At 48.0% G+C, this 23,153-nt stretch overlaps 1 protein-coding gene across 2 annotated transcripts in view; it reads left to right on the top strand.

Annotated features, from left to right (window-relative positions):
- Positions 1-536: 536 nt before the first annotated feature.
- Positions 537-23,153, top strand: part of ANO2 (anoctamin 2) — a 130,437-nt gene continuing 107,820 nt past the window's right edge. For both annotated transcript variants that reach the window (XM_068160897.1, XM_068160898.1), the window contains exons 1-3: positions 537-726; positions 10,299-10,465; positions 13,486-13,863. In XM_068160897.1, coding sequence (XP_068016998.1) covers positions 708-726; positions 10,299-10,465; positions 13,486-13,863 — 564 coding nt within the window. In that variant the 5' untranslated portion in view covers positions 537-707. The remainder of the gene's footprint in view (positions 727-10,298; positions 10,466-13,485; positions 13,864-23,153) is intronic.

Raw genomic sequence — 23,153 nt, forward strand, 5'->3', positions numbered from 1 at the left:
CCAATCATCATTAGCTAACCAAAGCCCTTTCTCAGATGCCAACCTGTCTTCCCAACACATTGTGTAAATGGCAAGGCTGAAGGCTCAGGAGGATCCATCACCTGTTGTGACTGGACAGGTGATTACAAGATAATCCCCTGAATATTTCATGGCAGAATGTCAGTGCTGCATCCAGGCAGCAAGGTAACTTGAGCAGCTGGGACAGAGCCTTATCAAAAAGCTTTCTGCACTCTTCTTGGGAAGCCCTGGAAAGCTTTGCAGATACCAGGACCCTCTTCCCCACAGAAACCACCTCCCAGAGACTCTAATCTTTAGATAACTTTTCTGGGGGGAGAAGGAGAGCAGATCTCTGTGATTGCATCAGCATTTTTCTCCCTCTCCACTGGCTTCTGGGCAGTTGGTGTGCCTGCTGCTATTGCTTGAAACATTCTGGAGCACTGAAGACAAGATGCTGAAGTCCCAGCAGAGCATTGCCATGACTGCTGGCTTCCTCTCTCTCTTTCTTCCATGCAGGCAATCACCAAAACAGACAGGTTTGGTGATTAGCTTCAGTTTGTGGTTTGCTTAAAGCAGGATCAAGGCAGGATGGAAATAGCTCCTGGTTGCTGTCCTCTGCTTAAGCCAGGGCAGAAGCAGATTGTGCACATGATCAGCACAGCCACATCCTATTATCACTGACACAGCTTCCAGCCAAGCCTCCAGGCAACATGGAAACACACAAACCAGGTAAGTTTATTCTCTGCTTCAAGGTTAACTGCTGCCTAGGAATCTCAATAAGTGGCAAGGGGGTGGGGAACAGAGAAGGGAGTACTTTGAAAAGACTGTTGTGGCTCCTTTCAGGACATTTTAACCAAATAATCTGTGGCCAAGGTTACACACAGACATTGCAGAGATAAGACATGTGGAGTTTGATTCTTCCAAAGCCCCAGGAGTGCAGCTCAGGTCAGCATTGTGATCCATGTGGGAAAGACAGTAACTAGGAAAGTGGATTTTACTGGTCCGGTGCTGTTTCCACCTGCATCTGCCTTACTGCAATGCAACTGGAGGGAGTAAGCAATATCCCTTGTCAGAAATCCAGCAGAGAGCTTTCAGTTCCCATATGCAAGGAACAAACCAGGTCAGTGCACAAACCCTGCTGTAGAAGCCTAGAATAAAGTTCAGTGCTAGTAGTGAGCCACTAGTGCTTTCCTGCTGCAGTCTAGAGGAAGCTCCTGGGAAATGGAATCCCAGGTATGGCTGGGAGGAAATAATTCATGTTCCTACATCAGAGATGGAACAACCTTGCAACGGCTGAAGATAGGAAGCACAACCCCACACAGCTCCCTGACTGCTTTTCATCTCATCACATTGCCCCTAGGCTGGTAGACCTCCTAGGGAATTAAATTTGGGATGCAACCAAAGGGAGGAAGAAGTGGAGCTAGGAGCAGAGAACATGATTTTGCAGGTGTCCCCTTCCTAACTGCTCACCCATAGCTAAGTTTACATCAGGATCCAAATTTGCAACCTGTGGTTTGGATGCTCATACAGCACTTCTCAGACTGCAGATGGCAAGGGAAAACCCATCTTTAAGAAGTCCTGGCTAATACCTTTGAAAGCCTGAGTGCACCTGCCTCTCTGGACCCTGCTTCCAACATCCACTTTGCAACTCTACATCCTGAGCCTCCAGGACACTCAGCAAGGAGAATCCCTGAGATAGGAATCATAGAGTCATAGAATTGTTAGGGTTGGAAGGGACCTCAAGGATCAGCCAGTTCAAACCCTCTGCCATGGGCAGGGACACCTCACACTACAGCACTAAAGCCACATCCAAGCTGGCCTTAAAAACCTCCAGGGATGAGGCTTCCACCACCTCCCTGGGCAACCTGTGCCAGTGTCTCACCACCCTCATGGGGAACAACTTCTTCCTAACATCCAAGCTGAATCTACCCATTTCTAGTTCTGTTCCATTCCTCCTAGTCCTATCACTCCCTGACACCCTAAAAAGTCTCTTCCCACCTTTCCTGTAGCCCCCTTCAGATACTGGAAGGCCACAAGAAGGTCTACCTGGAGCCTTCTCTTCTCCAGACTGAACAACTCCAAATCCCTCAGTCTGTCCTCATAGCAGAGCAGCTCCAGCCCTCTGATCATCCTCATGGGCCCTCTCTGCACCTCCAGATCCTTCCTGTAATAGAGGCTCCAGAAGTGGACACAGTACTCCAGGTGGGGTCTCACCAGAGCAGAGTAGAGGAGCAGAATTACCTCCCCCACCCTCCTGGCTGTGCTTCAGTATCAGTATCTCAGTTCTGTGTCCCTTCACACTTGGCTGTACTTAACACTGTTTAACCTTTCCTTCCCAGCCTCCAGAATCTGATCAGAGAAGAGATACTCCTAACAGAGAGAACTGTCTAATGCTGAGTTTACTTGTGGGACTGATTTTAGTAGAAGGAATTAAGTAGCAGGGGGACAAAACATCTAAGTGGTTGTCGAACCATCCTGAAGAAAGAATACCAGCTCTCTGGAGCTTAATGCTCAAACTCTATGCTGCTTTTATTCAAATCAGGAGTTTGGGAGCATGGCACTGACCTAAATCCTTTCACTGCATTAATCTAAATGCTTTTCCTTCAAAGGATATTGAATAAAGTATAGGCTTCCTACATAGACATTTATTCTTACACATTCCCTTTGGTGACACATTTCCTTTAAGCTTGACCAAGGCTTATTTTATTAACCTGCATTCCCTTGTCTCTGAAACTGTAATGAAAATGGTGCTTTGAAAAGACAAGGGGTGGCAGCTTAAAAAAGCAAGCTGCAGTGCAATGAAGATAATTGCATCCTTGCACAGGTGGCGCAGGCTGCATTGGAAATGGGAGCTCTAGATGTGCAGGTTCACAACTGGGAAGTTGTGATCTTGGTGGAGACATAAAGAATCATCACTACAGAATCATCATACAGTGGTTTGGGTTGGAAGGGACCTCCAAAGGTCATCCAGTCCAACCCCCTGCAGTCATCGGGGACATCCTCCACTAGAGCAAATTGCTCAGAGACTTCTTGAGCCTGACCTTGAATATCTCCAGGGATGGAGCCTCAACTACCTCCCTGGGTAACCTGTTCCAGTCTTCCACCAGCCTCATGCTAAAGAACTTGTTCCTCACATCCCATCTCAATCTGCTCTTCTCTCATTTCAAATCATTGCCCCTCATCCTGTCACTGCAGGCCTTTGCAAGCAATCCCTCTGCAGCCTTCTTGGAGCCCTCTTCAGCTATTGGAAGGCAGATCTGAGGTCTCCGTGGAGCCTTCTCTTCTCCAGGCTGAACACCCCCAGCTCCCTCAGCCTGTCCTTGTAGCAGAGCTGCTCCAGGCCATTGATCATTTTTGTGGCCCTCCTCTGGACCTGCTCCATCAGCTCCATGTCCTTCCTGTGTTGAGGGCTCCAGAGCTGGATACAATACTCCCACCCTATATTGATATCTAGGATTGCCCTGCCCGAGATGCAGGACCTTACACATGGTTACAGAAGCCATCTATAACCTTGGCACACCTTGTTATTTATGTACAACTCCTTTAAATGTGGGGTTTGGGGATATGGTTTAGGGGTGAACCTTGTGGAGTAGAATTATCAGTTGGACTTGGTGATCCTGAGGGCCTTTCCCAATCTGAATGTTTCTGTGATTCTGTAAAGGAGTTATGCTTGAGTCAAGCTACATAATAAATGCAGGTAGCTCATTTTCGTACCTGCTTGGGGGTGTGGAAGGAATAACAAGGAAGAGCAAGCCAAAACAAGGAATAACAACTTGGTCAAACAATGCTGCTGACTTGCAGGTGTTTGGAATAGCTTTAGAGAGGAATCACTGTGAGTATAGGTGTACTCCTATGGGAAGAAGAAGCCTAGGGAAGGTGTGGGCCCCCTCAGAAAGGAAACTGGTGACATGGTCACAAGTGATGAGGAAAAGGCTGAGGTACTTAATAACTTCTTTACCTCAGTCTTCACTGCAAGGGCCTCCAGCCACACTCCTGATGTTATGGAAGACAATGCCAGGGACAGGGAGGAAGAACTGCCCATGGTAAGTGAAGATCAGGTTGGTGATCACCTGACGAACCTGAAAGTGTTCAAGTTCGTGGGACCCAACGGGATACACCCACAGGTACTGAGAGAACTGGCAGAGGAGGTTGCTAAACCCCTCTCTATTATATTTTAAAAGTCCTGGCAGTCTGGGGCAGTCCCCACAGACTGGAAAAGGGGAAACATTGCCCCCATCTTCAAAAAGGGCAAGAAGGAGGAACCAGGGAACTCCAGGCCAGTCAGTCTCACCTCTGTGCCTGGAAAGATCATGGAGCAGATCCTCCTGGAGTCACTACTTGCTCAAAAGAATAGTGAAGAGGTGATTGGGAACAGTCAGCATGGCTTTGCCAAGGGCAAATCCTGCCTGACCAACCTGGTGGCCTTCTATGAGCAGGTGACAAAATTAATAGATGAGGGGCGAGCAACTGATGTCATTTACCTGGACCTGAGCAAAGCCTTCGACACTGTCCCGCACCACAGCCTGGTCTCCAAACTGGTGACACATGGGTTTGATGGGTGACCACTAGATGGATAAGGAACTGGCTTGATGGCTGCACCCAAAGAGTGGCTGTCAATGGCTCCATGTCCCAGTGGAGGCCAGGGACAAGTGGAGTCCCTCAGGGATCAGTCCTGGGACCAGGTGGGTGCTGGTGGACAGCAAGCTCACCAGGAGCTCTCAGTGTGCACTTGCAGCCCGCAAAGCCAATCAGATCCTGGGCTGCATCAGGGGAAGTGTGGCCAGCAGGGCAAGGGAGGTGATTCTCCCCCTCTGCTCAGCTCTGCTGAGACCCCACCTGGAGTACTGTGTCCTGTTCTGGAGCCCCTATTCCAAGAGGGATGTGGAGGTGCTGGGAGGTGTCCAGAGAAGGGCCACAAGGATGATCAGAGGGCTGGAGCACCTCTCCTATGAGGGCAGACTGAAGGAGTTGGGGCTGTTCAGTCTGGAGAAGAGAAGGCTCCCAGGTGACCTCATTGTGGCCTTCCAGTATCTGAAGGGGGCTACAGGAAGGCTGGGGAAGGACTTCTCAGGATCTGAGGTAGTGATAGGACTAGGGGAAATGGAATGAAGCTGGAGGTGGGGAGATTCAGGCTAGATGTGAGGAGGAGGTTCTTTCTCATGAGAGTGGTGAAACCCTGGAATGGGTTGTCCAGGGAGGTGGTTGAGGCCCTGTCCCTGGAGGTGTTTAAGCCCAGGCTGGATAAGGCTCTGGCCAGGCTGATCTAGTGTGGGGTGTCCCTGCCCATGGCAGGGGGGTTGGAACTAGATGATCCTTGTGGTCCCTTCCAACCCTGAATGATACTATGATACTATGATACTTCTGACTGTAGTGTCTTTCTGAAATGCAGCCCATTTCAGGTACTTAACTGGAAGGAGAGGCTCTGGTGAGGCTGCATCTGGAATATTGTGTCCATTTCTGGGCCCCTCAGTTCAAGATACACCTCAGGGAACTGCTTGAAAGAGTTCAGCACAGGCCCATAAATATGATGAAGGGAGTGGAACCTCTTCCTTATGAGGAGAGACTGAGAGAGCTGAGGGCTCTTTAGCTTGGAGAAGAGGAGACTGAGAAGTGACCTCATTCATGGTTATAAAGATGTTCAGGGTGAGTGCCAAGATGCTGGAGCCAGGCTCTGCTGGGTGATGCCCAATGACAGCACAAGGGACATTGCGTGGAGGGTGAGGCATAGAAAGTTCCATGGAAACATGAGGAAAAACCTTTTTGCTGTGAGGGTGGCAGAACACTGGAAGAGGCTGCCCAGGGGGTGTGTGGAGTCTCCCTCTCTGGAAATATTCAAAACCTGCCTGGATGTGTTCCTGTGTGATCTGCTCTAGGTGATCCTGCTCTGGCAGGGGGGTTGGACTGGATGAGCTTTCAAGTTCCAAGCCCTAACCTCAGTGATTCTGTGATAAATGAAAACTGGCCAGTGCCAGTGCCCTGGGTGGGCAAATGCTTTGCAGTGTGTTCTGCAATTAGTTGTGCCTGTGAAAATGTGACCATCTGGACCACTCAGATAACGGCCTCTTACTCAGGATTTCATACAGAGCTCCTGATTAGGTAGACTCCCTTAATGCATATTTCAAAAGCATTATGATCCTTTCATAGACACTCCCAGTCCTTCTACTTCCAGCAGTATGTAAAGCTTCTTCAGCACTGCACTTCAGACAGGAACTGGAAGCCTCAAAGGCTGAGGTCAATTGGTGCGCCTGTGGCCAACTCTAAAGACTGCAAAAAGGTGAAGGAAAAGAGTGCAGAAGGACTAGGAGAGGAAGGAGATGATTACTGGCTGCAAATTGGCACTGGAGTTAGAGCTAGTCACAGAATCACAGAAACATTCAGGCTGGAGAAGACCCTCAGGATCACCAAGTCCAACCCAGAACCCTACTCTACAAGGGTCACCCCTAAACCATAGCCCCAAGCACCACATCCAAACCACCTTGAAACAGAGCCAGGCTTGGGGACTCCACCACCTCCCTGGGCAGCACATTCCAATACCTGACCACTCTTGCTGTGGGAATTTGTTCTAATGTCCAGCCTACACCTACCCAGTGGCAGCTTGAGGCCATTCCCTCTTGTTCTACCACTGATTAGCTGTGAGAAGAGACCAGCACCAGCCTCTCCACAACCTCCTTTCAGGCAGTTGGCAGAAGTCACTGATGCCTCTGTGGGAGGTACCTTGTTCTTGGAAGCCAGTCAGAGCTTCCCAGCTTGCTGGGAGGGGATGGCTCCCAGGCTCTTTTTCTATAACGAGTGTAGTTACTGAACATTTGCTTTCCAGATTGCAGTCAAAATTCACTCTACTGCCACTCTCTGGGGAGAGGCATGTGTGCCAAAGCTGTGCATGTGTGAAAATGTGTATCTGTACACACACAGAGCTTATTTCTACCAGTACTAACTCCTCTAGAATGTTTACAGAACGAGAACAAGTAAGGCCAGATGTCCCAAAGGCTTACAGGGTAGAATGAGGTCAGACTGTATCTGAAGCTGAAGACTCCGAGGCTCTGCACTATCAGAGGCAAGCCCTGTTAAATGTGGAACTTGCTCACAACGAAATGCTTTGGTTCAGTCAGTTTGATTGGGGTTGCTTAGCCTGGAGACAGGAGGCTCAGGGGAGACCTTATTGCTGTCTACAACTACCTGAAGGGAGGTTGTAGCCAAGTGGGGGTTGGTGTCTTCTCCCAGGCAACCAGCACCAGAACAAGAGGACACAGTCTCAAGCTGTGCCAGGGGACGTTTATGCTGGATGTTAGGAAGAAGTTCTCCATAGGACTCTTCCTATTGACCATTGGAATGTGCTGCCCAGGGAGGTGGTGGAGTCACCATCACTGGAGGTGTTTAGTAGGAGACTGGATGGGGTGCTTGGTGCCATGGTTTAGTTGATTAGATGATGTTGGGTGATAGGTTGGACTTGATGATCTCAAAGGTCTTTTCCAACCCGCTTTCCTATCCTATCCTATCCTATCCTATCCTATCCTATCCTATCCTATCCTATCCTATCCTATCCTATCCTATCCTATCCTGTCCTAGAAGGTGAAAATCCTTCGGTAGAATCACAGAATGTTAGGGTTGGAAGGCACTTCAAAAGGTCACCCAGCCCACTGCCCCTGCCAGTGTCGGATCACCTAGAGAATGTCTTCAGACAAGGAGAGTCCACAGCCTCTCTGGGCAGCCTGCTCCAGGGCTCTGGTAACCTCACAGGGAAAAAGGTTCTTCCTTCTGTTCATGTATAACCTCCTCTGCTCCAGCTTGCACCCATTGCCCCTTGTCCTGTCGTTGGACATCCCTGAGCAGAGCCTGGCTCCACCCTCCCAACACTGCCCTGCACATCTTTATCAACAGGAATGAGGTCACCCCTCAGGCTCCTCTGGTCCAAGCTAAAGAGCCCCAGGTCCCTCAGCCTGTCCTCAGCAGGGAGATGTTCACTGACTTCACCACCACTGTGGCTCTGTGCTGGACAACAACAGTAGTCTTCCAAATTCAGCCATGGAAATTACATTGCCATCAAAACAACTGGAAGCCCCTTCCTACCTCACCTGCTTGCCAGTGTTCACCTCAGGTTCAGGACCCAGTTCCTGAAGGTTGGGCAGCAGAATGGAGATGAAATAACTTTATTACAAATTGACTCCAGATTTTTTTCCTAGGCTAAGTTAAAAGGACTGGAATAAGAAAGAGGCTTTTGATTGACTGTGCAAAGGTCTTGTGAGATATCCCAGGCTTAGTCTGAATATACTTGGAGAAATCCCGTGAGCAGCCTTTGGGAATGGAACCTTCACTTGTTAATTATTTTCCTTGGAGTTTCCCTTGTGGCATCATTATGTGCTTCATTAAAGTCAACCAAGCATGAGTCTCCTTGAGAGGTCAGAAAAGGGAGACTGGTAAGTTGCTCTACTCTACTAATCTGTTATTGATAGGAACATCAGAATAACCATAACCTGTAGGGGCAAGGTCTGCACATTCCCTTCTCTAGCATTTTGCTAGCTGCTCTCTTAGCACATAAGTGGGAGGAAGCAGATTCAACCTGTGTCAAGGGCATAGAAGACCAGCAGCGGGACACAATGTCTACCTTAGACTCTTGGGGAAAAAGAGTCAGGAAGGGATTAAAGGAAAAAAAGGAGGAAATGTGGCTTCCAGATTTTAGCATTGCAAAGAAAGAAAAGTAAAAGAAGTGTGGGGCAGAATTTGTTGTCACCATCTATAAGAACAAAACAGAATACAGAATGAAGCAGGTTGGAAAAGATCTTCGAGATCATCAGGTCCAACCTATCACCCAACACCATCTAATGAACTGTAATGGGTTGGGGCAGCCCCCCCTCCCCACCACGCGCAGAAATAACGACTCAGACAAACAGATTGCAAAAGTGATGGAAAGTTTAAATAGAACAGTGAGTGCGTGCAGAGAACTAGAAATACAGTGACAAGAGAAAAGAACCCAAAACAGACCCAGAGAAATCCCATCCCTACCTGAGGGTACACCCGAGACCCCCAGGACTCCTTCTTCCCCCTCCCATTGCTAGGCTAGTCTCAGCTGGCCAGATCTGAGACTGCCCATCCCCCCGTGGCCTTGGGCCTAGCCAGGCCCAAAGCCAGGAGATCTCTCCCCCAGTTACCGGCTGACGGAGGAGGAAGAAAAGAGGAAGTGCCAGACCCTGCCGTGAAACTTATAGTGGTGCAAGGGATCATGGTAGGAAATAACCTAATTTCCTGTGTCCACCCACTGGGCTGGACTTCTGGACACAGGAAACACCCCTGTAGCAGAGGGCAGCCAGCCCAAACTACGACATGAACTAAACCATGGCACCAAGTGCCTCATCCAGTCTCTTTTCAGACACTTCCTGGGACATTGACTCCACCACCTCCCTGGGCAGCACACTCCAATGGCAAATCTCTCTTTCTGGAAAGAATTTCTTCCTTCCTAGTAAGACTGCATCATCTTGGATTTTTCTTGAGTTGTTTGGAGATGAGGATCACTTCACATCTGAAAGGCTTCTTGCATATAGCTACCTCCTTCAGTGCTCTTTCTGAGAGGCAACACAAGGCTTGCTTGTCTCCTGGGGGATGATGCTTAGCTGGCTGCAAAGCACAGACTTTCCAGCTCCTATCCCTGTGGCTGAAAGTGCATGAGTACAAATGCTGTTGAGCACCCAGGGTAGTGCTGAGTTAAGTGTGGTGGTGTATCATTGGTCCCCCTTCCTCAGCAGGTCGCACAGGTCAGTACCTGTTGTGCCTCTGCACCCCTCTCTGTTTGCTGAAGTGCAGCATCTGAAATTGGATGGTGTCTGTGAACAAAGAGAAGACTTAGAGGGGATTTAATAAATGTTTATAAATATCTGAGGCCTGGGGGTCAGGAGGGAGGGGACAGGCTCTGCTCATTTGCTCCCTGTGATAGGACAAGGAGCAATGAATGTAAGCTGCAGCACAGGAGGTTCCACCTCAACACAAAAGGGAACTTCTTTACTGCAAGGGTCACAAAGCACTGGAACAGGCTGTCCAGAGTGGTTGTGGTGCCTCCTTCTCTGGAGACTTTCAAGGCCTGTCTGGATGTGTTCCTGTGTAGACCTGAGCTGGATTCTATGGTTGGTCCTGCTCTGGCAGGGGTGATTGAACTCGATGATCTCCTTGGGTCCCTTCCTATCCCTAACATCTTGTGACCCTGTGACCTGAAGTTGAATGGTATTCATGAACTGTGCTATTTCCCCTTTCTTTAGGAAACCACACACACAAAACCTGCTTTACATATAACAATACTTTTCTCTGATTCTCAGACTTTCCCCTAACCTCCTCCCAGAAGACAGCAAGATCAGCAAGGGACCCTTTTCCAGCATACAACAGCAAATACCTCACCGTTCCTCAAAACCGGACCTCCACGCACAGCAGCAGGATCAATGGAGCCTTGGAAGCTCCAAGCTGTATGCAGTCCTTCAGCAGCTCTGTAAGTAGGATTCTATGCTCATTGACTTACCTCCAGTGTTTTTGAGATAAGAAGAAGTATGATTCTATGATTCAAAGATTCTATGATTCTATGATTCAAAGATTCTATGATTCTATGATTCAGTGATTCTATGATTCAATGATTCTGTGATACTATGATTCCATGATTCAATGATTCTATGATTCAGTGATTCAATGATTCCATGATTCTATGATTCAATGATTCTATGATTCAGTGATTCAATGATTCCATGATTCTATGATTCAATGATTCTATGATTCAGTGATTCAATGAGTCAATGATCTAATGATTCAAAGATTCAATGATTCAATCATTCTATGATCCAGTGATCCAATGATTCAATGATCCTATGATTCCATGATTCAATGACTCAATGATTCCATGATTCAATGATTCTATGAAATGGTGTGAGCAGAGCATGGTACACTCCTGTATGCTAGGAAAATCCACACTGTAGTGGGAATAAGGACTGTGCAAGGAAAGTGATGGAACAGCCTTCGGTAGGTCATTTGACTGCTGCTGCACCATCAGACAAAATCCTCCTGAGCAATAATAGGTAGGTTGGTGTTACCTCTAGTGCAGGAAAGGACCATAGGTTTATTCCTATGATCAAGGGGTTGGAGCACCTCTACTACAAGGATTGGCTGGGGGAGCTGGGATTGTTCAGCCTGGAGTAGAGGAGGCACCAGGGAGACCTAGTAGCAGCTTTGCAGTACCTGAAGGGGTCCTATGAGAGACTGTTTTGGTTCAAAGGCCTGTGGTGATAGGATGAGGGGCAATGGCTTCAAACTAGAGAAGAGCAGATTTAGACTAGATGTTAGGAGCAAGTTCTTTGCCATGAGGATAGTGCAACACTGGAACAGGTTGCCCAGAGAGGTGGTTGAGGCCCCATCCCTGGAGGTGAGGCTTGACAGGGTTCTGGGCAACCTGATTGTAGGGCAGTGCTCCACTTTCTTCATCATCCATGTTGGACTCTCTCAAGTAGATCCCTGTGTCTCTTGAACTGGGGAACCCACAACTGAACACACTATTCCAGGTGAGGTCTCACTAGGGCAGAGTAGAGGGGCAGGAGACCCTCCCTTGACACTGAAAGTTTGGGTGCAATACTTGTAACCAATTTCTAGGTAGGTACTTGTCCATCAGACACTGCAGTGAGTTAGCACTGGCTCTGAACTGGGCTCTGTCTGGATGAATGCTTTTGGGAGGGCTGTGTGGGGGCTTGACCTGTGTCTGCCTAAGGAGAGTTTGTGTAAGCACTCGATGAGACATGGTAAGTGTCTGGGAGGCACTGAGCTGCAGTGGGGGGAGTGTTTTGGCTGGCCTGATAGCCAGATAAGGTTTCCACCACCTTGTGGCTTGTATCACCCTGTACCTGTTCACATCTAGCTGATAGTTATTGGAAAGGGTTCACCAGCAGTGTACCCCACTCCTCTTCTAGAGGGGAGTCTGTGTGCTTTTTAAAGGCTCTGTTGAAATTCATGAGATGCAGAAAACTTGGTAGTGAGGGACAAGGAAGTTTCACCTGAAGGTACCTGATGGGCTGTGTGTGGGCAGGCTTGTCTGGGCGGTAGATCAGAGGAGGAAACAGCTGTGTTCCCTCTGCTTCAGTAAAGCACTGAACTCTGTTTACTTAGCCCTAAATAATGTGATTGCTTCCTCTTAATAAAGTAACCAGAGTTCCTTTTATCCACATCACTTGAACTGCTCTATAGAAAGAGTCAGAACATCACCTGGTGAGGAAAGCAGTGCAAATGTAGGGCCAGAAAATGTCATTCCATTCCATTCCATTCCATTCCATTCCATTCCATTCCATTCCATTCCATTCCATTCCATTCCATTCCATTCCATTCCATTCTTCATGAAAGCTATGGGAAGTTTTGTTTGCTTGTTTGTTTTTCTGGGCAGTAGATACCCATAATAGCGGAGCTGGCACTTTGCTGCCAAGAGAAGAGTCAACAGAGAGAGTGGAAGGGAGAGAGGCATTGTTGTACCTCCTCATTGTGTTATTCTGTGTAACTCCAGCAACACCAAATGTTGCTATGGTGCTCTCTCAGGTGGCTGGGATGTGGCATCTGGCTAAGCACAGTAATAAATAGGGAAACCTCTTAGTGGCTCTTCATGTCCTCTAACCTCATTGTTCTTGCTCCTGCATTTTGTTTGGGCTTCTCATTTGTGCCAGCAAAGGAGGAGAGGATGCTTAGAGCGCTGCTTCTCTGAAGTCAGCTAATGCATTGCATTGTGCCAGTGACCTGGTAGTGGTGGCATCATTACTCCTGCACTGTGCAGAGTGAAACTCTCTGGAAGGCAGACTAGAGACTTCAAGGGACTTTTCTTTGCTGTGGCAGAGATGGATCCAGGAGGTTTGCATGGGTTGCCTGTGAGTACCTCATGAAAATTCATCTAACTAGCAACTGAGCAGACTAGAAGCTGCAAGGGACTTTTCTTTGCTGTGGCAGAGACGGATCCAGGAGGTTTGCATGGGTTGCCTGTGAGTACTGCTTGAAAATTCATCTAACTAGGAAGTGAGCAGACTAGAAGCTGCAAGGGACTTTTCTTTGCTGTGGCAGAGATGGATCCAGAGATGGACCCAGGAGGTTTGCACGGGTTGCCTGTGAGTACCTCATGAAAATTCATCTAACTAGGAAGTGAGCAGACTAGAAGCTGCAAGGGACTTTTCTTTACTGTGGCAGGGACGGATCCAGGAGGTTTGCATGGGTTGCCTGTGAGTACTACATAGAATCAATAAGGTTGGAAAAGACCTCAGAGATCATCAAGTCCAAGCTGTCACCCAATACCTCATGACTAATTAAACCATGGCACCAAGTGCCACATCCAATCCCGTTTTGAACACCTCCAGGGACAGTGACTCTACCACCTCCCTGGGCAGCCCATTCCAATGGCAAACAACTCTCTCTGTGAAGGATTTTCTCCTCTCCTGAAGCCTGGGTTACAGACCCAGGGTCTTTCTTGTCTGTGACTCTTGTGTGTTTCTCTCCCAGATTATAAACAATTACCTGGATGGGACACGAGATGGGGATGTGGCCAAAGGGTCCTCCAGTGGCATGCACTTCAGGGACAGGAAGAGGAAGGTGGACTATGTCTTAGCCTACCACTACCGCAAGCGCCTGCCTCGGCACCTGCCCACCCCGGGCTCACCGGAGCCCATGCACGGAGCTGCCTCCTTGAGCGTGGTTTCCAACGGAGGGACGGCCAAGGGCAGCACTGAGCTGCACCCACAAGAGCCACTGGGGCTACCTGGGGTGCAGGTGGTTGAGCTCAGCCCCCTGGATGCCCTAGAAGAGGAGAAGCAGCTGCAGCGGGAGGAATATGAGCGCAACCTGGTGGAAGCAGGGCTGGAGATAGAGAAGGACCCTGAGGTAAGAGTCTCAGGCAGCGTTGGGTGTCCTGACAGGCAATGGTCACTTTGGGTTTGGAGGTGGCTATGTGGAGGACATAATCATGGCTGGACTCTGCTGGGGAGACAGTCTGGTCACTGGATCATAGGATGTTAGGAGTTGGAAGGGACCTCTGAAGAACACTGAGTCCAATCCCCCGGCCAGAGCAGGAGCATAGAATCCAGCACAGGTCACACAGGAACACATCCAGATGGGTCCTGAAAGTCTCCAGAGAAGGAGACTCCACAACTTCTCTGGGGAGCCTGCTCCAGTGCTCTGTGACCCTCACAGTGAAGAAGTTCCTCCTCATGTTGAGGTGGAACCTCCTGTGCTGTAGTATATATCCATTGGTGGTCACCAGGTACCCAGAGCAGGGCTGCTCTCTCTCCTTGCTGGTGGTGTAACTTGGTTCTTACTGCCTGGGAAATGTGTGGATGTTCTTGCTGTTTAATGCACTACTCAGTAGAAATGTCACTCCTACTTAAGTAGAAAACATATTTTTTTCTTTACATGTTCTTATGGCATGCAGTGAACAGCCTGTTCTAATGACAGCAACAATCCTACTTAATGTCTTTACTGATGATCTGGATGAGGGCATTGAGTCCATCATCAGTAAATTTGCAGATGACAGCAAGTTTGGAGCAGGAGTTGATCTGCTGGAGGGTAGAAGAGCTCTCCAGAGGGACCTTGCCAGGTTGGACAGATGGGCAGAGTTCAACAGGATGACATTCAACAAGTCCAAGTGTTGGGTGCTGCACTGTGGTCACAACAACCCCATGCAGTGCTACAGGCTGGGGTCAGAGTGGCTGGAGAGCAGACAGGCAGAAAGGGACCTGGGGGTACTGGTTGACAGTAGGCTGAACATGAGCCAGCAATGTGCCCAGGTGGCCAAGAAGGCCAATGGCATCCTGGCCGGCATGAGGACTAGTGTGGCCAGCAGGAGCCAGGAGGTCATTATGCCGCTGTACTCAGCACTGGTTAGGCCACACCTTGAGTCCTGTGTCCAGTTCTGGGCCTCTCAGTTTAAGAAAGATGTTGAGACACTTGAAGGTGTCCAGAGAAGGGCAACAAGGCTGGGAAGAGGCCTCAAGCACAGCCCTGTGAGGAGAGGCTGAGGGAGCTGGGGTTGTTTAACCTGGACAAGAGGAGGCTCAGGGGAGACCTCATTGCTCTCTACAACTCCCTGAAGGGAGGTTGTAGCCAGGTGGGGGTTGGTCTCTTCTCCTAGGCACCCAGCAGCAGAACAAGAGGACACAGTCTCAAGCTGCACCAGGGAAGGTTTAGGCTGTAGGTAAGGAGAAAGTTCTTCACTGAGAGAGTTATTGGCCATTGGAATGTGCTGCCCAGGGAGGTGGTGGAGTCACCATCCCTGGAGGTGTTCAAAAAGGGATTGGATGTGGCACTTGGAGCCATGGTTTAGTTGTCATGAGGTGTTAGGTATTAGGTAATAGGTTGGACTTGATGATCTCTGAGGTCTTTTCCAGCCTTATTGTTTCTATGATTCTATGATTCTAAAGTGTTAACATTTTAACACTGTCAAAATGAAGGAAGGCTCTGTCAAGTACTTTGCTGAAATGCAAAGCACTGCAAAGACATTTCCTATTTGCTCAGAATAACTCTGTGACTTGGAGCATGACTCTTTGCTTTCTTCCCAGCCACACCTATGTTTCATGTCATTTTTTCATTCCATCCATCCATTTAGGGGCTTGGGCTTAATGACCTTTTGAGGTCCCTTCCAACCCAGACCACTCTATGGTTCTATCAAACGGACAGCTTCTATGGTGCAACAGGAGGGCCTCCTAGCCTTTAATGTCTTTATTCTCATCCCATGTGCATGATGCTGGATAGTGTTGTGCTGGTATCAGCCAGGAACTGTGGTTAGGTTGCTTGACTGCAGCCAGTAGGTCAGTTGAGCACAGGTCATCCAAATCCCAGCTTGAGTCACTGAGCGCTGTGCTATCCCCCCGGACCTCTTTGAAAGCCGTGGATATTTATATCTGTTGAAGGGAAGTGCCTGCTGGGTTCTAGTTTTGGGTGCTCTGTTGGTTTTGACACCACATTTAAGAAACTCAGAGCTTCTTTTCAGAGGTGTTGAGAACTTACAGCTCATATTGCTTTCAGTGCAGCCAGTCAACACTTCCAAAACATGGACCAAATCACAGGTTGCAGCTGAAGATTTGCGTGTAGCTGACTTGGTATAGCATGCACACGTTCAGTTGCTGGCAGGAACAGAGAGAAATAGAAAGCCCTTTGACTCCTAACATTTTCCCTGCTCAGTTTGCTGAGTTGCAGGTGGCTGTGGGCTGTATTTCACTGCAGTCTGGCTGAGCCACCCTTGCAGTGAACAGGGGGAAAAAGAAAAGTGATCTCAGATCTTGAGTCTTTTGTGCTAAGCTTTGGGGTTAAGGTTCAAAGCTGCTGACACATGACTGTCTTAGTGCTATGACTTTTATGACCAAATTGCATCAATCCCCCTGAGAACAGCTGGTCTTTTGGAGGCTTCTTTCAGTTCTGAATTTCATCAGAATGTGAAATGTCTGTCAGGAGGTTTGGATTTAATTATTTGCCTCATTGCTCACCCAAAGTCCACCTGGATTCAAACTCTGCTTCATAGCCTTTCCAAATGACGACACACCATCTTAAATAATACCGAGTAATAAATGATGTCACAGAGAGCTGAGCAAGCAAAGAATTTCTGTCACAGTTTTCCTTCTGAAAAGGAAGTGGGGTTTTGTAAATTAACTGCAGAGTCCTAATGAATTTGCTTTTAAAATTACCAGAAATAAAAGCAATCCCACTGCTACTCTTCTCCCTCCAGCATCTCCTGAGAAGCTAGGACTATGCACTAATCTTTTTCTTCCCTGCCTAAGAGATGTGGCTTTTACTTCCATCTCTTTTTCTCACTTCAGCATCTCCTGAGAAGCTAGGACAATGCATCAATGCATTTCTCTTCTTCTACAGGAAGGCTGCAGAGGGACTTTTCATCAGGGTGTCTAGAAATAGGACTAAGGGAAATGGTTTGAAGCTGGGGGAGAGCAGGGTCGGACTGGAGCTTAGGCTGAAGTTCTTGAGTACAAGGGTGGTGAGGCTCTGGAATAGGCTGCCCAGGGAGGCTGTGGATGCCTTGTCCCTGGGGGTGTTCAAGACCAGGTTGGATGAGGCCTTGAGCAGCTGAGTCAAGTTGAGAGGCGTCCCTGCCCATGGTAGGGAGATTTGAGCAGATGATATTTGAGGTCGCTTCCAACCTAAACCATTCAAGACTAGTGTGGCCAGCAGCAGCAGGGAAGTCACTGTGCTCCTCTACTCCACACTGGTTAGGCCGCACCTTGAGTCCTGTGTCCAGCTCTGGGCTCCTCAGTTTAAGAAGGACATTGAGACTCTTGAATGTGTCCAGAGAAGGGCAACAAGGCTGGGGAGAGGCCTTGAGCACAGCCGTGTGAGAGAGGCTGAGGGAGCTGGGGTTGCTTAACCTGGAGAAGAAGAGGCTCAGGGGAGACCTTCTTGCTATCCTGTCTACAACTACCTGAAGGGAGGTTGTAGCCAGGAAGTGGTTGGTGTCTTCTCCCAGGCAACCAGCACCAGAACAAGAGGACACAGTCTCAAGCTGTGCCAGGGGAGGTTTAGGCTCAAGGTGAGGAGAAAGTTCATCACTGAGAGAGTTGTTAGCCTTTGGAATGTGCTGCACAGGGAGGTGGTGGAGTCACTGTCCCTGGAGGTGTTCAAGAGGGGATTGGATGTGGCAGTTGGTGCCATGGTCTAGTCATGAGGTCTGTGGTGACAGGTTGGGCTCGATGATCTTTGAGGTCTCTTCCAACCTTGGTGATACTGTGATACTGTGATTCTATGATTCATAGAAGATGCTGAGGAGGCATGTGAATGATATGTTGATTAAAATTGTATGTTGAGCTGATCTGAGAATAACTTCTGATTTTAGTCCTGGGAAAAATATGTCCAAGGTTCATTGAACTCAGAACTTTAATCACAGCATGTTGGATTTTTTGGATGTAACACAGTGGATTTTTAACTATTGCTAATTTCTAGTGGCTTATGCTGAGCATTCATGTTTGGGTGTTTTTGGTGGTGTTGCTTCAATGTTAGTACAAGTGGGTCTTTTTCATGTATTGGTATTGGAAGCTCAGATATATTTTAAAGACACATCTCACTCTTTCCATATGTTCTGGACCAGGTCCTAAGATGAGTCTGAGGGCTGGCTGTGAAGGTAATTCAAAACAGTCCTCTGTGCTGCAGCTCCTGTAGGAGGTTCTGCTTTTGGATCCTTGAATTGTAGTGTGCCTTGGTTTTTGGAATATTGTGTCCAGTTCTGGGCTCCTCAGGTCAAGAAGGACTTCAGGGAACTGCTTGAAAGAGTCCAGGGCTGAGCCACAAAGCTGCTGAAGTCAGTGGACCATCTCCCTGCTGAGGACAGGCTGAGGGACCTGGGGCTCTTTAGCTTGGAGCAGAGGAGCCTGAGGGGTGACCTCATTCCTGTTGATAAAGATGTGCAGGGCAGTGTCAGGAGGATGGAGCCAGGCTCTGCTCAGTGATGCCCAGTGACAGGACAAGGGGCACTGGGTGCAAGCTGGGGCAGAGGAAGTGCCATGGGAACTGAAGGGAAAACTTTTTCCCTGTGAGGGTGCCAGAGTCCTGGAGCAGGCTGCCCAGAGAGGCTGTGGACTCTCCTTCTTGAGGCATTCAAAACCCACATGGATTCATTCCCGTGTGATCCCGCTTTGGCTGGGCAGGTTGAACTGGATGGTCTTTTGGGGTCTTTTCCAACCCCTAACATTCTGTGATACTGAGATTTGAAAAAAAATACTCATTTAAGAGCAACAGAGTGTCCTGAACACAACCTCTTTCCTGAAACAGCATCAGCTTTTACTGGAAGCAGGAGCCATGGAAAGGAAGAGGGTGTCAGATGCACAAAGAATTTCATGAGACAGGGCCACCTCGGGAGTACTCTCAGCTATGACAAAATCATTAAGGTTGGAAAAGATCACTAGGGTCATCAAGTCCAACCATCAATATTCCACCTGGATTCTCAGGAAAGACAATAAACAGCATGGGCACTGCAGGCAGTTCTCGGGGTTGATTTCTGTTTCTTTGCTCCTGTTGTTTCACCTGGTGTGAGGCACCAGTAGTTCACTTAAATCTGAGTTCTGCTGCTGCTTTAATGTCTGCAATTTCAGCATGTGCTGTATTCAATTTATGTTTTGTATGTCAAAGCATAATAGTAATAGAATAAGAAGACACTGGAGATGCACCTTGGCATTCTGACAGGGAAGGATCATTTCTGAGCACATTGGAAATGAAATGGACTTTGCTAAGCAGTGTTTAGGAGATGAAACTATCTCTTAAGAGAAAGATGATGACAAATTTAAAACTAAATGGAAATTATCCTTCAGGAAGCCCATCTAACTTGAACTGGAGAGCTGGCAGAGTTTTAAGGATGCTTTATTCACTTTTGAGGTTGTCTGCATTACACTTCAAGGCAAGGAAGACCTGAAGCTCCTCTGTGTCCCAGCTTGTGCAGTACTGTGAATAACAACACTGTGAATAGAATACAATAGGATAGGATAGGATAGGATAGCATAGGATAGGATAGGATAGGGTAGGATAGGATAGGGTAGAATAGAATAGAATAGAATAGAATAGAATAGAATAGAATAGAATAGAATAGAATAGAATAGAATTAACCAGGTTGGAAAATACCTTCGAGATCATTGAGTCCAACCTATCACCCAACACCATCTCATCAACTGAACCACAGCACCAAGTGCCTCATCCAGTCTCTTCTTAAACACATCCAGTGATGGTGACTCCACCACCTCCCTGGGCAGCATATTCCAATGGCAAATTACTCTTTCTGTGAAGAATTTCTTCCTAACCTCGAGCCTAAACCTCCCCTGGCACAGCTTAAGACTGTGTCCTCTTGTTCTGGTGCTGGCTTCCTGGGAGAAGAGACCAACCCCCACCTGGCTACAACCTCCCTTCAGGGAGCTGTAGACAGCAAGAAGGTCTCCCCTGAGCCTCCTCTTCTCCAGGCTAAGCAACCCCAGCTCCCTCAGCCTCTCCTCACAGGGCTGTGCTCCAGACCCCTCCCCAGCTTTGTTGCCCTTCTCTGGACACCTTCCAGCATCTCAACATCTTTCCTATACTGAGGAGCCCATGATTTAGGTGTGGCCTAACCAGTGCAGTATACAGGGGCACAATGACCTCCCTGCTCCTGCTGACCACACTGTACCTGATCCAGGCCAGGATGCCATTGGCCTTCTTGCCACCTGGGCACACTGCAGGCTCATGTTCAGCCTACTATCAATCAGTACCCCCAGGTCCCTCTCTGCCTGGCTGCTCTTCAGCCACTCTGACCCCAGCCTATAGCACTGCATGGGGTTGTTGTGGCCAATGTGTAGAACCTGGCTCTTGGATGTGTTCTAGTGGCTACAGTGGTAATAGTGGCTAATATCAATTTTAAAAGGATAGGAAAACTTATTAGGAGCTTAAGACATTTTTTTCCTGTTAATGAACACCTCCCAAATCCAAAATGCATGCAGACGAATGTAGTATAGGAAGCAGACTGAGGTCTTACATCCTCTAGGTGTTTGGACTTTGTATTTTGCTCTGTCTTAGTCCAGCACTCAGCAGAACAAGGCACTGCTTCTTTGGGGACCTGTGAGTGTACCAATTCTATGAATATTTGATGGTTATTTTTCACCAACTCTGGTTACAGAAGCACTAATTAGCTAAAACCTGCTCTGTTCCTCTGTTTCGCTTCTGTGGGGGTGAAATATAATACACAGCTCTTCTAAAATTCAAGTTGAAGAGTGAAGGCAAGGCAAGGGAGCGTGATGAAAATGCTGGCAAGTTGATTAACTATTGAAGGGAAAATATGTCTCTGTTTTCACAGAATCACAGAATGGTAGGGGTTGGAAGGGACCTCAAAAGACCATCCAGTCCAAACCTCACTGCCAGAGCAGGTCACGCAGGAACAAAACCAGGTGGCTTTGGAATGTCTCCAGAGAAGGAGACTCCACAACCTTTCTGGGCAGCCTGTTCCCTCAGAGTGAAAAAGGTTTTCCTTCTGTTCCTGTGACACCTCCTCTCCATCTTCCACCCATTGCTGCTTGTTCCAGATACAGCCTCACCAGGGCAGAGCAGAGAGGGTTTTGGAGGAGCCCCAAATGTGGATGTAGATGTGGTTCAATAAATATTAAAAGAAGGATCCATGATGGCATGTGGCTGGCTAGAATGCCTGTGGTGTCCAAGTGAAAATTCCCTTCTTTCCTGACACCCAGCCCTCAGATTTTTATCATTTATTAGATCCCCTCTCAGTCTTCTCCTCTCCAGAACAAACAGCCCCAGGTCTCTCAGCCTCTCCTCATCAGGCAGTGCTGCAGTCCCTTCATCATCCTCACTGCCCTCTGTTGGACTCACCCAAGTAGATCCCTGTCCCTCTAGAACTGGGGAGCTCAGAACTGGATGCAATATTCCAGGTGTGGTCTCACCAGGGCAGAGTAGAGGGGGAGGAGAACCTCCTGGATCTGCTGGACACACTCTTCTTAATACACCCCAGGATCCCATTGGCCATCTTGGCCACCAGGGCACATTGCTGACCCATGGTGAACTTGGTGCCCACCAGGACTCCCAGGTCCCTCTCCACAGGGCTGCTCCCCAGCAGATCACGTCCTAAGCTGTACTGGTACAGTTTATTCTTCCTTCCCAGATGCAGGACCCTGCGCTTATCCTTGTTGAACCTCATTAGGTTCCGTTCTGCCCAGCTCTCAGTCTGTCCCAGTCTCACTGACTGGCTGCACAGCCTCCAGATTAGGGAACTGAATAGATTCCAGCAGAGAAAAGCCTGGGGGTTATCTGACTATGGAAACTGGTCTTTGAAGGATAGGAATGGCTTATGGGAAAACCACAACTGCCTGTGTATGTGTGGAGTGAGGAGGTGGAATCTGCTATCTTTTAGCATTTCCAGGAAAAGGTAACATAAATAATGACTCAGGCTTGTGGGATTCTTTTCATATGGTTTGGACTCTTAAGGTCTCTCTGTTTTACTGGTGGCTCTAATGGCTATGTGAGTCATTCTGTCCAAATTTCAATTGAAAGATCTCTTGCTCAGGACATTATAACTAGACAGATAACCCTCTTTTTCCAGGAAGAGAGCCACTACAGGGAAGGAATTGTTCCCTTCCAGATGCATTAGGCATTTTATGGTGTGTACATTTTAATATGTTACATTGTACATGAAAGGGAGTCATTTTGGAATCACAGCTGGATTCATAGTCAAGCTATTAAGGATGAATAGTGGAAGGGTCTTTTAAATAAAGATAAAAAGAAAAAGGCTGCTCTTAGGTCTGCCTGGAGCCTTCTCTTCTCCAGGCTGAACAACCCCAGCACCCTCAGCCTGGCCTCACAGCAGAGCTGCTCCAACCCCCTGATCATTTCCATGGCCCTCCTCTGGACCTTCTCCCTCAGGTCCACATCCTTTCTGTGCTGAGGGCTCCAGAGCTAGACACAGCACTGAAGGCAAGGTCTCACCAGAGCAGAGTAAAGTGGCAGAATTCCCTCTCTCCATCTAGTGGCCATGCTTTCCTTAGCTCCATACTTCAGCTCTATCATCCAAGAATTAATTAATGAATTCACTACTGTTTTTTTACTTCCTTCAATACCTGGATTCCTGTAATCATTTCAGAGCATTATTGAATTCACTAAAAGAATTAAGAGCTATATATTATACTTTATGGGAATTCTTCAAGTGGGATTAAGTACCTGACCTTGTGATTCCATATGGTGGTAGAACAGATGAACAAAATGCATTTGAGAGAGATTGAGCTACTGGCAATTAGTGTGTGTGTGGGAAATCATAGAATCATGGAATGCTCTGGCTTGGAATGGTCCTCTGAAGGCCATATAGTTTAGGAAGAGACTGGATGGGGCACTTGGCGCCATGGTTTAGTTGCTTAGATAGTGTTGGATGATAGGTGGGACTTGATGATCTCAAAGGTTTCTTCCAACCTGGTCTATTCTATTCTATTCTATTCTATTCTATTCTATTCTATTCTATTCTATTCTATTCTATTCTATTCTATTCTATTCTATTCTATTCTATTCTATTCTCCCTGTGCAGTCAACAGGGGCATCCTCAACCAGATCAGGTAAGCAGAGTGATGTTCCTTCCTATTCTTTCCTGCCTTTGGAAAGAGCCACCTTTCCAGAGGGGACACAGAGATACCACTTAGAAGCATTGTCCTGAAAAAAGAGAGGTGCCC

Source organism: Melanerpes formicivorus, unplaced genomic scaffold (assembly GCF_026170545.1).
Source record: "Melanerpes formicivorus ecotype bairdi unplaced genomic scaffold, bMelFor1.0.p_v2 SCAF_54, whole genome shotgun sequence".
NCBI lineage: Eukaryota > Metazoa > Chordata > Aves > Piciformes > Picidae > Melanerpes > Melanerpes formicivorus.